Genomic DNA, 17,515 nt, shown 5'->3' with positions numbered 1-17,515 from the left:
GGTCAGCCATTTAAAAATTCATATTGAATATTTAATATCCATTTTAAATATTCAACACTGCTCACTGTCTATTTAATCACACAAACTACACTGTATCTGTAGTGTTTCTGAAGCAAGCACAGTTAATCATCAAGGATAGATTCACTATGAAGCTAGCCACCCTATTACAGTACCTCAAGGTAGCAGATATTATCATGCATGTGTGGGTCTAGTCTCTCAAGCAGAATTTTAAAATGAGAACTGCAGACTAGCAAAGCTTCTAGCACACTGGCCTATGCCCTTAAATGGAAAATTGTGCATCTTATTGGTATTATTTGGCACAGTGCCCAATTCTACAGATGCAAATTTTTCATCAGGGACTGACATGCTAAATGTGTATGTGGCAGCCATCTCACCATACTACAGCACTTTAGAAATGGTACAGTATATCTAATAATTGCCTTTTTGCTAGTGATCATTATAGTGCATAATACTTGTATTGAATTAAATTTGTATTTATATCACTGTGTGACTTTGTTAGAAGTATTCAGGTTATGTGAACAACTAAGGTGACTCTCACCATACCTGTTGTTTATGTTAGCCATTCGAATGTGTGTATGTATAAAGGGAACTGAACGGTGGGAATACTTCTTTGTGGAAGTTGTGTCTGAAGCCTGGTGTGAAATCATGCCAATTTATCGGCTCGGGTAGGTAAAAAGGCATGTACATCAGTCATAAATTCAGCTTCTTTTTCTTCAGGAAGTGCTCTGTGCATGTTTGTGCTGATTGCTGTGTAGATTAGGAAAGTGTATATATATATATATATATATATATATATATATATATATATATATATATATATATATATATATATATATATACATGAAAGTTTAGGAAAGAGCAAACAGTTCATGCACCGATGCATGTGTGGCTTTCAACGGAGCTGGCTGCATGCCATGGAAACTTTTCCTGCCCATATGCTCTGCTCCCACAAAAAAATAACAAAAGACGGGTGATCTCTTTCTCTTGTCCTTTCTCCACATTTGGATAATCGCCACCTCAGCTGGCTTTGCAATTTCTCCTGACCCAAATGAGGAAAATAATATGAGGAAATATCATTGTCTTCATCGGAATTTGAAAAGTTTTATGTGGGCAATGATGATCGTCATGCCACTGAATTGCTTCCTGACAGGAACTGGCTTTGGTCATGAAGGTTGCAGGTTAAGTTAGCGGAAATCAAATGAGAGACAGGTGAACCCCTTTCTCTCATCCTTTCAGCTGAGTCTAATGCCTTTGCTTTGGCTTTTGGTGCTCGCTTTATCATTTCTCCCAACCTGGTTGGCCAACAAGGAGCAAGCAGAATTCAAATAGCCACCATGTTTTAGGTTGTTCAGAGATATCCTGGAGGCGATTACATGCACTGCTACTAAGCTTAGATTAGCTTGGTCCAATAAAAAGGTTAGCATTGCCTGCTCTAAGCAATCCTTATTCTGCCCATTTGTTCTCCTTGGCCACTGCTAACTATTCAGCCATTGTGGGCCTATATGAACACTTATGCAGTAATGCCTAGGGTTGAAGGGACACTTGCGAGCTATGTCTCCCCCTTCATTGGCTGCATGGAGAAAGTCTGAGCTCCCACTGAAGCCCTGCAAGTCAAGCCAATGTGGTGCTGCACACAAGGGCAGTTTTGAGGCATACCAGGCTGACCTTTTAAAGAAGCTTGTATGCCAAGCCACTAATTTAGCTTTCTGTCACACAAAGCAGACAGCCCATGTCATCTGCCATTCCAAAGCTGTACTGGTTTCTAGGCAATCTGAATCAAAAGACGCCCAAGGGCTAGGATTTCTTGGAATGTCCATTAAGAGCCATCTCCATTGCTGCCTACCCTGCCACCTCTGGTGCTTCCAGACTCAGCCATGCCCACTCATGCTCCATATGTGTCAATGCCTCCTGATTTAGCCCATGCCAGCTTGCTGTTTCAATGCACCAGACAAGGTGAGAACAGCGAGAAGCTAACACCTATGCTGTGTCCCAGTGGGTTCTGGATACAGTGGCAAATGGCTACAGAATCCGGCTCACCTCCCATTCTCCTTCTTTTAAGGTGTGTTGTCCACTATCATTGGCACAGACTAAACTTTATTCCTACCAAATTATGCATGTGCATGTGCATGAGCACAAGAGACTCCCCAGGCGCAGAGGGTGCTCAGTTACATTTACATTTACATTTACAGCATTTGGCAGACGCCCTTATCCAGAGCGACGTACATAAGTGCTTAAATCTCTAACATTGAATACATTAATGCTGGCTCACTAGGTTACATACTTAAGATACCATGAGTTTAAAACATTTGTTCAAAGTTACAATGAAAAAGTGTCAAAGGTTGTTTTTTTTTTTAATGCAAAAGATAAGGAAAGAAGTGCTAGTTGAAGTGTTTCCTGAATAAGTAGGTCTTCAACCGCCGCTTGAAAATAGCCAGTGACTCAGCTGTCCGGACCTCTAGGGGAAGTTCATTCCACCACCTTGGTGCCAGAACAGAGAAGAGTCTTGTAGTATACTTGCCTCTTACCCTGAGAGATGGTGGAACCAGTCGAGCAGTGCTGGTAGATCCGAGGTTGCGGGGTGCAGTGCGAGGAATAATGAGGGCTTTGAGGTAAGAGGGAGCTGGTCCATTTTTGGCTTTGTAGGCCAGCATCAGTGTTTTGAATCGGATGCGTGCAGCTACCGGAAGCCAGTGGAGGGATCGCAGCAGCGGGGTGGTATGTGAGAACTTTGAAGATTGAAAACAAGCCGGGCAGCTGGATTTTGGATCATTTGCAGAGGACGGATTGCGTTCATAGGTGGACCTGCCAGCAGTGCATTGCAGTAATCCAGTCTAGAAATGACAAGATACTGAACAAGTACCTGAGCAGTCTGTGGGGACAAAAATGGCCGAATCCTTCTAATGTTGTAGAGAAGAAACCGACATGAGCGAGTCACATTAGCAACATGAGTGGAAAAGGACAGTTGATTGCCCATGGTTACCCCAAGGTTGCGAGCTTTGGCTGAAGGGGAGATCAGATCATTGTGCAAGGATATAGCAAGATCATGACCTGGGGATGAATCAACTGGGATGAACAGCAGTTCAGTTTTGCTAGGATTGAGCTTTAACTGATGAGCAGTCATCCATGATGAAATTTCTGCCAGACATGCTGAGATCCGGTCAGAAGCTGTGGCATCTGAGGGTGGGAAAGAGAAGATAAGTTGTGTATCATCAGCATAGCAGTGGTAAGAGAACCCATGTGATGAAATAACTTCACCAAGAGAATGAGTATACAGGGAGAAAAGAAGACCAAGTACTGAGCCCTGTGGGATGCCAGTGGAGAGTCTGCGTGGAGCAGATGTCACTCCCCTTCATGTTACCTGATATGAGCGTCCTGCCAGGTAGGAGGCAAACCATTCCCAAGCTGATCCGCAAATCCCAAGACTCTTGAGGGTGGATAAGAGAGTCTTGTGGTTGACCGTATCAAACGCTGCTGAAAGGTCAAGGAGGATAAGGACGGATGACAGTTTGGCTGATCTAGCAGCATGTAGCTTCTCAGAGACATCCAAAAGGGCTGTCTCTGTAGAGTGAGCTGCTTTAAAGCCAGACTGGTTGGGATCTTAGAGGTTGTTCTGTGAGAGATAGACAGACAGTTGATTATAGACAATGCGTTTAAGAATTTTTGAAAGAAATGAGAGAAGTGATACCGGTCTGTAGTTACTGATGTCTGATGTATCTAGAGCAGGTTTCTTTAGCATGGGAATAACCCTTGCTCTCTTGAAAGTAGTTGGTACCTGACCAGATGCTATGGATCTATTGATGATAGTGGAAATGAAAGGCAAAATGTCTTGCGAGATGGTCTGGAGCATAGTGGTAGGGAGTGGATCCAATGGGCAGGTGGTAGGATTGCAGGACTGGATGAGTTGTAAAATCTCTTCTGCTGCCACAGTAATGCGACAACGAAAGTGTAGGGGAATGCATACTCTGAGATATAAGTGCAGTCGGGGCTGAAGTGAAGGTCTGGCAGATTTCCTCAATCTTCTCCTGGTAGAAAGAAGCAAAGTCTTCTGCAGTCAGGGAGGATGAAGAAGGTGGAGCCGGGGGGTTGAGCAGAGAAGAGATGATTTTGTGGAATTTCCGAGGGTCATGTGAGGAAGCTTCAAGTTTTTTCTTGTAGAAGGAAGTCTTGGCAGAAGTCACATCTGAGGAGAACTTGACAAGAAGTGTTCGGTAAAAATCAAGATCTGCATCAAGTTGTGATTTCTTCCACTTTCTCTCTGATGATCTTAGCTCTCTTTGATTGTTGCGCAGCCAAGGAGCAGAACAAGAAGTTTTCTTGGGTTTAGTGAACATAGGGCAGAGGAAGTCCATAGTTGAGGAAAGAGATGAGAGGAAAGTATGTGTGGCTGAGTCCAACGGTAGTGAGGAAAAAGACTCAGTATCAGGAAGGGAAGAAAGAGTGCCAGAAGCTACAGATGAAGGGGAGACAGAGTGAAGGTTGCGGCGGGTAAGAGCGAGGGGGTGAGAGGTTGTTTTAGGTAGGATAGGTAGAGTGATGGTGAAGGATACCAGGTGATGATGAGAGATGTGTAGTGGGGTAGCAGTCACGTCTGTAGCTGGAGAAGGACGGGTGAAAACCAGGTCCAGGACATTGCCTCCTTTGTGTTCATGGCAGTAGTGGCCAAACTATTCCATAGGGTCTGCTACATATGACAGCATTATGTTTGTGGAAAGACCCCAGGTACTCACCTAAGGACCAACTCTTAAGTTGTGTCATTGTTGCACGACTCTAAACTGATACCTCCCTTTTGGGTTGGGGAGCAGACCTAGATGGTCGCTCCTAACATGGCATTTGGAAGGGCTCCTGTTTCTCTTAGGACACAGATTGCTTTAATGAAGGCCATGTGCTGAAACTCTCCTCTACATTGATCATTAGGGTGGTCTGTGTTCACACTCTCTGTTTGGCACACCAGATCTTGCCCTATGTAGAAACCAGATTTGTCTTGCTGAGAGTGATTAACACAGGAGCAGAGGGGCCGAGGTCTGCGGAATGGTATATCCACACATAGGTGGTGAAATGCATATGACAATTTTTGGCCAGGCAGAAGTGGCTTTGTTTGCCTCTTAGGGGGTGATCCACGGTACCCTGTGGCTTTCTCTTTAAAAAGAGAATGGTACAAACATAGCTGAGGCTGTATCTGTACTGTATGCTTTCACAATTTCCCTTCTGGGCGGTGCTCCTTTGGAGATTCCTGTCATGTAGATCCTCCTCTCTCAGGCACAGGGGTGATTCTCCACCTCTGGCAAAAGCTTGGGTACCTCTTGGTTTGGCCCCTGAGGGGGACCAACTCCTAAACTATCCCAAACCAAGGACATGAACACTATGGTGAACTTTCGCACTTGGTGTAATTTGTGTTGTCAGGATCTAGCTCAGTTAGTGCAGTATGAGATTTCCTGTAGACACACCTATTTCTTTCTGTGAGGGTCTAGGCAGCTAAAGCTTTCCTGCATACCACACCTCCCCTCCTCTGACCTCTCAGTGGTCCTGGAGGGGCTGTTAAAAACCGCCTTTGAGCCAATGGGGTCAGCCTCTGAGGAGTTTCTAACTCTGGAATCAGGTCTGCTATTAGCCTTGGCCTCCTTGGAGTTCTGTGGGCCCTGTCAGTTGCCCTCCTGCCTAGAGTCTGCTTCTGGAATGATCACGGCTGCCCTGCATTTCAGGGTGGGATATGTTCACAAAAAACACATAATGGCCAGTCGTCCAAAGGCTTCCTGCCCTCCACCCCATGAGTGGAGCAGATGAGACTGCATCTGATGACCTGTGGGACTGACATCTCCCAGTATATGGCGGCATTGTTATTGCCATTCCCACAGCATCAGTCATGATGCGGCAATGAGTTCCCTCAAAAAAGTGAAGTACACCAGGTTATGTATGTAACCCAGTTCCCTGAGAAAGGAAAAATATGCTGCATCACTTGTCACACTCCATACGTCCTTTCGTGCTTCCTTCAGACAAGTAGAAGCTAGAGTAATGTGACATACTATATGCGATTTTATGGTCTTGCTGGCATGCTCAGCTTTGTCACATGACCTACCCAGGTCGATAAATCTGCTTGATTTCAAGTCAAGTCAAGTCAAGGAGCTTTTATTGTCATTTCAACCATATATAGCTGATGCAGTACATAGTGAAATGAAAAAAAAAAACGATTCTCCAGGTTCATGGTGCTACACAGAACAACAGAGGGGTACATAAGACAACACAGAGTAGCATAAATAAAACAACAACACAGAGCTATGGACTAAAAAGTATGCAACCTAGTGCAATACTTCACACAGAGCTTCAGATACAACTTCCACAAAGTAGCGTTCCCATAACGTCAGCCATGACATGGCTTCTCATTCCCTCCTCAAGGAACCGGGTTACATACATAACCTGATGTAGTTACATATGCGACTATCTATTTGTGAGCCACAGCTAGTATTAAAATTGCAGACCCTCCCAACAATGAGGTGACATCAGTTATTTGCTCTTTATTTATGCACAATTATACAGAGTTGCAATTAAACAATCAAATGTTTCAATACATTAGTGCACACACACACACACACAAAGATTAGATCACAGTATAGTAATATATTTAAAAATTTTGTCAATCATTTTAAGAATGTTTATAGTCCTATTCTTAGGATTATTGTTCAGCACATTTTAACGATCATTGTTTTCAATGGGTAAAGACAATAGAAAAATTGTAGCAAAGAAATTGTAATATAGAAAAAGCATGACTAATCACACTTTGATTTATTTTCAGGACTTTAGAACTCATTTAGGGATTATCATATGACCCTTAGATCCAAAGATTTCTCCACAGTAAATCGCATCAATTCAGGGTTACCTATAAAAATATATTTATTAGTATTGTTATTTCTTGCACAAAACCACTTTGCAGGTACAGTCATTGGACATTTCTTTCTGGAACATATAGATTTGTTGTTGTTGTAGTTGTTGTTGTTGTATATAGTTGTTGACTATATCCCATGCTCCTATACACACTTGATCAGCCTATTCTGTCCATCAATGGAAAGTAACCAGCTTAAGAACACAGAAAACTACATACTATTTGATGACATGGTGTGAGTGTATCAGGCTAAGATGTGTCCCTAGGGTTTTTGAACACCTCATTGTTACTGAAAGAATATTCAGCTAAATGAAGTCTGATGGTCAGAAAGGACAATTAAACCAAACTGTCTAGTGGCTGGGGGCTTTGTTACAGTCAGGATCTGTAAGGCATGTCTTAACCAATCAAATGACTACAGTAGATGCTCCTACAATAATTGTGTAGTAACTGAGAGTTTGTGGCTTATATTGTATTTTTCAGTGGGGCACAAATGCAAAAGTATTGCAATTTCATAACTGTTAATTTAATTATTTTCAACTGCACTACCGATACCATAGCATAAGACTTGGCCTAGAAGAAATAAATACCATACTGTTGGGCCTATCTTTGACTCTTGTGACAGCTGTGCATTGAGATCCAGTATGATCCAAGTCTGTATTAGCCACCTTTTTTCCCCTTGAATCGGACTTCACCAAGAGATAACAGTTAACATTTATTTATTTTCTCTATCTAAAAGAAGAGAATTTTTAAATTATCATTTAAATTATCAAAATAATGTGTCTGAACAAGCTACAGTAGAACTAGTTGTTGGTAATGAAGATGCAGACTTGAAGAACAATCAGTAAAGGATGTTTGGAATGGCTGATTTCTTCAATGCAATATATTGTCCATTGCAAATCTATAGGGTCAAATCACCATCTCTTCTGAATAAGCAAACAAACATGTAATTGTTCAAATACCAATTAGAACAGAGAAGCATTGCATACATGTTTACTTTTACATTCTCTGGTTAACACATGCACCACTGTTCATAACAATTTGTAAGTTCTTATCCAGGAGGTTTCTTGCTTGTTTGCACTGAAACTCATCTGATCACTGAGGTCCATAGCAGTAATTTAGACTTGCTTCTTGTGCTTTTCTGTTGGGCAGGTCCTTAGGGATCCCTTGGGATGACAGTTAGGTAGATCCTTTGGAATAACTAGATAAAGTTGAGTCATGTCCTGAGACATAAAGCTGTCCCTCTAGGATCTTTATTTGGCCTTAGAATATTTCTGTATACTGCCCAAGTTCTTCCACTCATTTGTCTGTATAGAAACCATACGAGAAACCAGCTGTAATGACCTGTTTTCCTGTCATCATGATGTGACAGTTGTCAGTTCATTCTGTTACATTGCATGATTGCTGTAGCTGATGTATGTTTGTCTTGGGCTAAGTCCTAAAAGAAAGAGAGTGTATGATCAGTAAATTAAAATGTAACTGCTTGTAATAACATGTTTCTTCATGTATAAATTAAACCACAAGAATGAACCAGATTCTTACTCCCCTGAATGCAAAGCCTATGGTGGCTAACTCTCTCCACAGACACACTTTACAGCTCGCCTCAGGCCAGGAGCAGTGTGTTTGCATAATCACCAAAGTTATTTCTGCTGAATAGACTACTACTATTTACTGAGGTACAAAGACATATATACATATTCCAATATTTTACTGATATTCAAATAGTAAACAAGGAGTTTCATAACTAAAGGGCAACTAATAATATATCAATTTACCTTGTAGTTTTATTTCTGACAAGTGAATATACAAATTTTCAAAAAAGTTTTCAAAAAAGTAATAAAGGGATCCTTATTGCTGCAGTGACCTAATTGTACCTACTGCATAACAGAACACAAGGAACACTGCAGTAAATTCAAGCATTTTCAGTACTTTGCTTGCCATGATCATCTCATTTTATCTTAACCCTCACATTCTGTTCAATATGACCTGCTAGTTCAGGGAATCTTTTCTAATTTTTGTCATAATAGCTCAAATTAATTTATACACTGGTTTTCAAATAACTTGCCTATTAAAAAAACAAAAAACAAACAAAAAAAAACAAGCACCATAATATAATGCAATATAAAAAATACAATAGCTATGTAACAGACACAAAAAACTCACAAAATTGAGGATCCACAGGATGACAGGCCTTTGCACAAAGAAGATAGAGAACAGACATTTTTTGTGTTTTTGAAGTTGCATTGTGCATCTTTTGTAGTTGAATTGTAATTATGGCTATCCTCTAGGTATGAATGAGGTTGTCAATGTGTGCCATATGGGTGTCAATGGGCGTTTTTCCATACAGGGCATATTCATGTCCAGTGTTACCAGGACAGGCTCAGAAACCACTTCACCAGTTTTTACTAATGATGATCACCATTATTATGATAATGGTAAAAGTTAAATATGTATTATATAATTTGAGAAATGCCTTAATATATACTGTATGGTGTGGTTTATAATGCTCTTTTAGAATATTGGTGGCTGGTTCAGCAGTTCATTCTGTAAATGGTCTTCAAACATCTTGATATGTGGAAGTGAATATTACAAAGAATCAAACTCATTCTTTTATTTCTTATTTACAAATATTTAACTTTGTGATTTCCACTTGTTGCTCAGCTCAAAATAGTTTAAATATGACCTCTGTAACAAACAGTATTATAAAAATATGACAAGTACATCAGTTTTCATATAGGAATATACTTTTACTGATAATATATTGTTCCAATTATTTTACAGAGCCTATATTGAATAAATGTGTAGAACATGGTGGTATACAACAAGGACTTTCTCACCTTGAGTTTCCAGGTTCTCACACAGCTCACTCTTGGCCTCTCCATTGGGTCTGAGGTTGGCCTTGGGGTTGAATTTGTTGGACATGGTGGCAGCAGTGACCACAGCCTTCAGGCTACGTGTGCTGCGCTTAGCCACATTCTGCTCAGGGTGGAAGAGTACCACATAGACTTTGGGCATGTAGAGCAATCCCAGAGACACAGAGGCACTCAGGCTGACTGAGATGGTAAGAGTAGTCGTTTGAATGTACATCTGCCATTGAGACAAATATATAAAAAATGACAAATAAGAACCATGGATGAATTAATTAATCAATTTAAGCAACCTGCCCCTTAAAGACATAACATGCATGCTTCACTGTTATTACTGTTCCTAAAATAGGCTCCAGATCCACAGTGATATAGATCAGGATACAGCAGTTAGTAAGCAGCCATATTGTTTTTAGTTAAGATTAACATTTTTCCAAGGACAAGAGCCAAATTCTTAGACGTCTATTAATTTTTTTTAACACTTAGAAAATAAAGTAAATATTTTTCTATTAAATAAAGATACAGTATGATTCATGTTTGCTCACAATAACGCTATAATTTGACTGGACCTATACTTGCTGCTAAAATTTTATTTCTTCAAGGTAAAGAAGGCAGAGCAGAGGCAGGAGGAATGTGACACCCCTATAAATGAAACATCTGGTCACCTTTTTCAAAAATAATGACAATGCTCCTGATCTCCAAGAACACAGAATATGTGTGTTTACTTTACATCCTCAACTTTTACAGAGCCTTCAACACCTCCAACCATGCCTTTCCATGCAAGCTTGCCACTATTAAAGTTTTGGGTGCCATAGTAAGAGCTACAGTGGAAAACTCTAAAAAACCCAATATACCATAGATATCAGGCACTGTGCTAAGAGGTTCGTTAAAATGCTCCAGCTATCACTCATTAATATCTCTAGGAAATATTAATTCTGTCATATACTTGCACAACACAGTTTGTTTAATTCCGTCATGTACTTGTTCAACACAGTTTGTGCTTGTTTTTGTCACCCTCCTAAGGTGCCAAAGTGTGTCTTTTTGCAGCCATCAGCAGGCTCTTACTATGCTCAAGATTTCACTTCACTTCTACAACTGCTTTTCCTGCAGCCCTTTGGGCACTTCTATAATTCTCAGTTTAATAGGAGAAGGCCTCATTCAATTTGATAACTTCCCTTACCACTAGTATACACCAGTGCATCCTAAGGTTACTGGCAGGCACAAGCAGCCTTTCAGGGACAGTTTCTTGCAACTGTAGGCTTGATCTTGCTCCATTTACATTTACATTTAACAGACACTCTTATCCAGAGTGACATACATTGTCATTTCAGTCTATACACCTGATATAATTGAGGGTTAAGGGCCTTGCTCAGGGGCCCTGCAGTGGCAACTTAGTGGACCTGGGATTCGAACCAATGACCTTCTGATCAGTAGTCGAACACCTTAACCACTGAGCTACCACATCCCACATTATGTCATTATGTCATGAACATTAGACTCATGTTCATGACCTTACTCTGCTTAAGGCAGATCTTTATATGGTGTGAGATGGAAGCTACACTAATATTCACCAAAAGTCTGCCAAATGATCACAGACATACCAAATGGTTCTTGTGAGTTTCAAGGTAAATCTGTATAGTGCCTTGTGTTACAAATTGAGCTCACCAAGTGGTAATCAATTGTTACCCACCTCCACCTCCATATTTCTCAATATGACTTTGAAGTTCCCCAGTAGCACTGCTCCAAAAACGCTGAATATTTCAAACAGCTATTTAGTGAATACACACAAACAACAAAGTTTTCTCTCTTGAAACTTCTTTGTACTTGTGTGCACATGTTGATTTGAGACTCTGCTCATTTCCTTTTCATAGTACCCACAAAACATTCCATAAAAGTTCAACAGAGCATCTCTCTAAGACAGACACAGATACACACACATATATATAGTCAATCTACAAATCCATGTATCCCATGGACTCATACAGTGTACAGACTTCTAGCACAGATACATACAAGTAATCTAAGCTCAGTATTGAACCCATTGTCAGGCAAATGCACTACCTGCAGCAACACCATGCCAACTAGAATTTTGTATCTAATTTTATCAAATTAACAACTGCAGTAAGAGAGCAGACAAGTGAAACGGGAACAGGGGACTAAAACAGGTTTGGCCCTCAGAGACTCTGAGACATGTATTCATACTGCTCCACTTTCTTTTCCAATTCAGAAAGCTAAAAAAAATTGACAATAACTTCAATACCAATATTCTATGTTCTGAGTTTTTTTCTGGAAACTGCTATTTCACGTTGCATCACAATATATTTGTAGTCATGAATGACTTCCAAACATATTGTTTTGGTAACCATAAATAATGACATGAGTGAACAATACTACAAAGCACAACACGGTTTTAGGCTTTCAGAGAAAATAATTCATTTTATGTGGTGTGACAAAATATCAAGGATGTTATTCAAAGTGTCTTCCTGCATTTGAACACACCTGTATGTAAATAAGAGCTCTCCCTCTCAAAGAGACAACAATTATTCTGTCAATAGCACAATACAGACTAAATCTCCAGCAAATGAAGCATTTAGCACCAGTGTGACAGCCTACAATTCTCCCATGTGAGAATGCATGAAAATAGCAGTCTCAGGAGGTGGGTGGCTAGCACTCAGACCTCAGTATCAAACTCAGTGCTCACGATACTTACAGGAAGATTAATCTAATGTTTAGGACTTCAGAGGAGGTTTGTTCTTCCCTTTAGACCAGGAATTTCCCTGGCTGATAGCAAACCATAAAGGTTGTACCAGACAACTCTTTTCAAATACTGTAATCAAGAAAACCTCTAGTGGCATTCATCACATTTATTTTGACACAAGCCATATGAGGTTGGTAGCCAGAATCCTGATAAGGGGCAGGCAGTAAACAGGCGATGAACGAACAGGTTGACAGATGAAGTAAATCATGATCTAGGAGGAAGTGAGGCATTTAATTGCTTTGAAAAAATAAGTCATCAGTGACTCTTTGTGTTTTGTTATACTTGTAAGCTCAACTGATTGTGAGACATTTTTGTTGTGATGTGTCAATTCTTATCATCTAACATTTTTTTCCAAACATAGTGTGTGAATTATCCACAATATTTCCCATCTTTTTTCAAAGCTTGAGCACTGAAAGCGTGAGACCTACAGTGTACAAAATTCTCTCCTGTCCTATATTCCTCTAGTCATATACGTGACTCTAAATATGGCACTTTAGATCTCTGTAAAACTATGTAGTTGACTAGAGCTAGGTCCAGATATGCATGAATCCACATATATTATAAATAGATATATTATTTATTGATTTCTGTACAAAACAAAACCTTATGCAGAAGTATTTGCCAGTTTAATTTCACACTATATTAGTTATGTGTTTAATTACTCAGTTGTAATTACTAAAGTAATGTTGCACATTTAAAGCAACAAGAGTTGCTTGGTGAAAATTCCCATTCATTCTACCACCATGTTTGGTTCTCCTTAATTAAATATCCCTGAAAATGTGGAGAAACCTTTTATATTAAGATTCGAAATAGAAAGGCGTTCTAATTTAAATTTATAGAGGATAGAATGGATTTTGTGTGTGTGTGTGTGTGTGTGTGTGTGTGTGTGTGTGTGTGTGTGTGTGTGTGTGTGTGTGTGTGTGTTTTGTGTGTATATGTATTGGAATGAGGTAAACATGAAATCATGAATTCATAAACATGGAGAGAGTTACTTATTAAGTCACAACAAGCCTTGGCCTGGGTCACAGTACCAACTTATGTCTTGGATTATGTCTTTTTTCTTTTTTTCTCCATCAGTCCTTTTTCTGCATATTGGTTGCAGAATACAAATGACCACATTAGGTATTCAGAATAATACAAAATTGAGGCATTTTAATTCAGCTCACCTTATATGAATACACAACAATAACGTAAATATAATTACACCTGGAACATGATTATTTTAAATACTCAAAATTTTTAAATATTCAGAACATTGTATTCAAGTTAAATTTAATTTGCCTAAGCTGGTTGAACAGTGATATAATAACACCATGTTAAAATAGTATAACCAAAATAAATCATGTCAGATCTATGTCCGCATTTAGTCAATTAAACAATTAGAATGAAATCCAAATAGAAGATTTTAAGGAAGAAAACAAACTATAATAGCCTGGTTGCACAAGTTTGCACATATCTTAAGGGAAGCTTTCTTTTGCTTAGAATACAGAACTCATTACTTTTTTGGACAATACTTCATTCCACTCTTTCTTGCAAAAATGCTCTAAATCCAAGTTGTATGGGGATGTCCAGTGCACAGCCCTCTTAATGTCATTCTACAGGATTTTCAAAATTTTCAGAATCTTCAAAATCTACCCTGTCCTAATCCAACAGTCTCACACTTTATATTGTTGGTTCCTCATTTTCTTTCTCTGCCCAGGTTAGGAATTTGGAGGTCATCTTTTCTAAACCAAGATACTTCCCACATCTGTAGCATTGCTACATTCCATCTCTGCTCATACCTCACCCCACAAACTGCTGCCATTCTGACATATGCTCTGGTCACCTCCTGTATCAACTACTATAATTCACTCTTATTTGGCTTACCCCACAACCTTCGTAATAAACTTCAACTTATTCAGAGCTCTGCCACCTGTATCATAACCCAAAAACCCATAATGCATCACATTACCACATCTCTTCAATAACTCCACTGGCTCCCTATCAAACACCATATTGATTTTAAGATTCTTCTCCTCACTTTTAAAGCACTTCATAATCTTGCTCCATCATAACTCCCAGATCTTATACAGTACTACGTGCCCTGCCGTACTCTCCGCTCTTCCTCATCTAGGCTTCTTATTACACCCCCTGCTCGTTTAACCATCATAGGTGCTAAAGCTTTAGGTCACACCACTCTGGAATTCTCTCCCAGAAAACATCCGTAACACAGACCCCATCACTACATTCTAAACACGATTTAAAACCCATTTGTGCAGATGCGCTTATTCTACAGACCTCCATCTTTTCCAGGTGTTCAACCACCTGCTCCCTACTCCCACTACAGATCACAATGTCATCCACAAACATCATTGTCCATGGAGATTCCTGTCTGAATTCATCTGTCAACCTGTCCATCAAAATAGCAAACAAGAAGGGGCTCAACACCGATCGTTGAACTCCACCTTGAACTTCTCTCTCTGACCTACAGCACATCTCACTGCTGTCATACTTCTCTCATACATATCCTGAACTACTCTGACGTACTTCTCTTCCACTCCTGACAGCCTCATACAGTACCATAGCTCCTCTCTCAGCACCCTGTCATACGCTTTCTCTAAATCTACAAAGATGCTGTGCAGCTCCTTCTGACCATCTCTGTACTTCTCCATTAACACTCTCAGAGTAAAAATTGCATCAGTTGTACTCTTTCTAGGCATGAAGCCATACTACTGCTCACAAATATCCACTTTGTTTCTTAGCCTAGCTACCACTACTCTTTCCCATAACTTTATTGGGGGGTTCATCAGCTCTATACATCTGCTACAACTCTGCACATCAACCTTGTTCTTAAAGGTCGGCACTAGAACACATCTCCTCCATTCCTCAGGAATCCTCTCGCTTTCAAAAATCCTCTTAAACAATCTAGATAGAAACTCCACTGCTGTCTCTCCTAGACACTTCCACACTTCCACAGGTATGGCATCTGGACCAACAGCCTTTCCATTCTTGAACCACCTCAGAGCCTTTGTTTCCTCTCATTTTCCTCATTCATCAACTCCTCAAAATACTTTCTTTGCACAACCTTTATATCTCTACCTTTAATCACAATTATCTGTTGTACATCCTTCCTATCTCTATCTCTCTGTCTCGCTAATCTGTACAAGTCCTTCTCACATTCCTTAGTGTCTAACCTGGCATATGCTTTCTGTTTGGCCTTTGCCGTGTCCCTCTACACTCTGTTCTGTGAATCCTTGTAGTCCAGTCTACTTCTTTGTCCTTTCTACACCCCACTTCTTTTTAGCTAGCTTTGACCTGCTGAATGCTGTTTACTTCCTCATTCCACCACAATGTTTCCATATCTTCTTTTCTCCTTTTCTTTGACTGGGAGACCTCAGTCAGTCTGTATCAGGAACAGCATCTCCAGCACCACCACACTGAACACTGGAGCCCCTCACGGCTGTGTGCTCAGTCCACTGCTGTTCACCTTGCTGACTCACAACTGCGCAGCAATGCACAGATCGAATCATATTATCAAGTTCGCCGATGACACGACCGTGGTGGGTCTCATAAACAAGAACGATTAGTTCTTACCTGGTCACTCAACACCAGCTCCATTACCAAGAAAGCTCAGCAGCGTCTCTACTTCCTACAAAGGCTGAGAAAGGCACATCTTCCTCCCCCCATCCTGACCATGTTCTACAGAGGGACCAGTGAGAGCATTCTGAGCAGCTGCATCACTGTCTGGTTTGGGAACTGTACGATCTCGGATCGCAAAACCCTGCAGCAAAAAACCTCATTGGGGTCTGTCTTCCCTCTATCATGGACACTTACACCACTGTATGCAACACTGCATCCGCAAAGCCAAAAGAATTGAGGATGACTCCACACACCCCTCACACACACTCTTCACCCTCCTACCATCTGGATATGGTACCGAAGCATTTGGGCCTTCACGACCAAACTGTGTAACAGTTTCTTCCCACAAGCCATCGGACTTCTCAATAACTGAACTGAACTGTACTGAGCACAACATACATACACATCATCTGTATGGACTGCACAGAACCAAACAAAACACACACACTGACACATTAAACTGTTTACATGCTGCTTACATCCATCAAACTGTTTACATGCTGTTTTGCACACTTTTTTGCTCTTCTGTACAAACTGTCCAACATTTCAGCAGTTTTGCACATATTTTACAATATCTCAGCCAATTTGCACACACTATACAATATTTCAGTCATTTGCTGTTTTTGAAAAATTCCATATATTATCTCAAGGACCTGCTGCTAAGAAACTGTGTTCATTCTAATGTTACTGCACGGAATATTGTTTGAACATTCAGTACTCACATACTGTACAGTATTTTACACTGGTTGGCGCTGTTTCTGTTTACTGTTTATTGTCTTTTGTGTATTGTATTTTTTGTATTGTCTTGTAACTTTTTGTCTGCGCTGTCTTTGTACTGCACTGTCTTTTGTCCTGCACTGTCTTGTCTGTCTTGTTTGTCTTGTCCTGCACTGTTTGCACCAGATTGCACAGATGCACTTTATGTGGCTAAGACTACTTACAAGTCCTTAGCCCTGTCTTTTATGTAGAACCATGATCCTGGAGAAACATTGTCTCATTTCGCTATGTACTGCAACAGCTATATATGGTTGAAATGACAATAAAAGCTTCTTGACTTGACTCTTGATTCCTTCTAGATGACACACCTAGCACCCTCCTACCTGACTCCCTGATCACTTCTGCTGTAGTTTCCCAGTCATGTGAAAGATCTTTCTAACCACCCAAAGCCTGACTCAGCTTTTGTTTCACTTGGTCTTCTTTTTTATCTTTCCTCTCCTCTTCTTCCTGACCACCAGAGACATCACCATCTGATGCTGCCTGGCTACACTCTCTCCTACCACCACTTTGCAGCCACAAATCTCACTCAGATTGCCTCATCTACATAGAATATAGTCTACCTGCATACTCCCACCTCCACACTTATATTTAACTCTATGTTCCACT

At 40.3% G+C, this 17,515-nt stretch overlaps 1 protein-coding gene across 3 annotated transcripts in view; it reads right to left on the bottom strand.

Moving 5' to 3' along the window:
- Positions 1-6,214: 6,214 nt before the first annotated feature.
- The window catches only part of LOC113642703 (metabotropic glutamate receptor 4-like), a 118,676-nt gene continuing 107,375 nt past the window's right edge, over positions 6,215-17,515 (bottom strand). The window contains exons 10-12 of one of the 3 annotated variants that reach the window (XM_047813081.1): positions 9,730-9,979; positions 9,056-9,083; positions 6,215-8,330 (exon numbers count right to left, since the gene is read on the bottom strand). In XM_047813081.1, coding sequence (XP_047669037.1) covers positions 8,324-8,330; positions 9,056-9,083; positions 9,730-9,979 — 285 coding nt within the window. In that variant the 3' untranslated portion in view covers positions 6,215-8,323. Of the gene's footprint in view, positions 8,331-9,055; positions 9,084-9,117; positions 9,458-9,729; positions 9,980-17,515 lie in introns of those variants that run through there. The other 2 variants (XM_027146312.2, XM_047813082.1) reach the window with 2 other exon arrangements.

The sequence above is a fragment of the Tachysurus fulvidraco genome, chromosome 5 (genome assembly GCF_022655615.1).
Source record: "Tachysurus fulvidraco isolate hzauxx_2018 chromosome 5, HZAU_PFXX_2.0, whole genome shotgun sequence".
NCBI classification, from domain to species: domain Eukaryota; kingdom Metazoa; phylum Chordata; class Actinopteri; order Siluriformes; family Bagridae; genus Tachysurus; species Tachysurus fulvidraco.
Note: the sequence above shows the minus strand (reverse complement) of the source record. Positions and strands in the feature narration are given on the sequence as shown.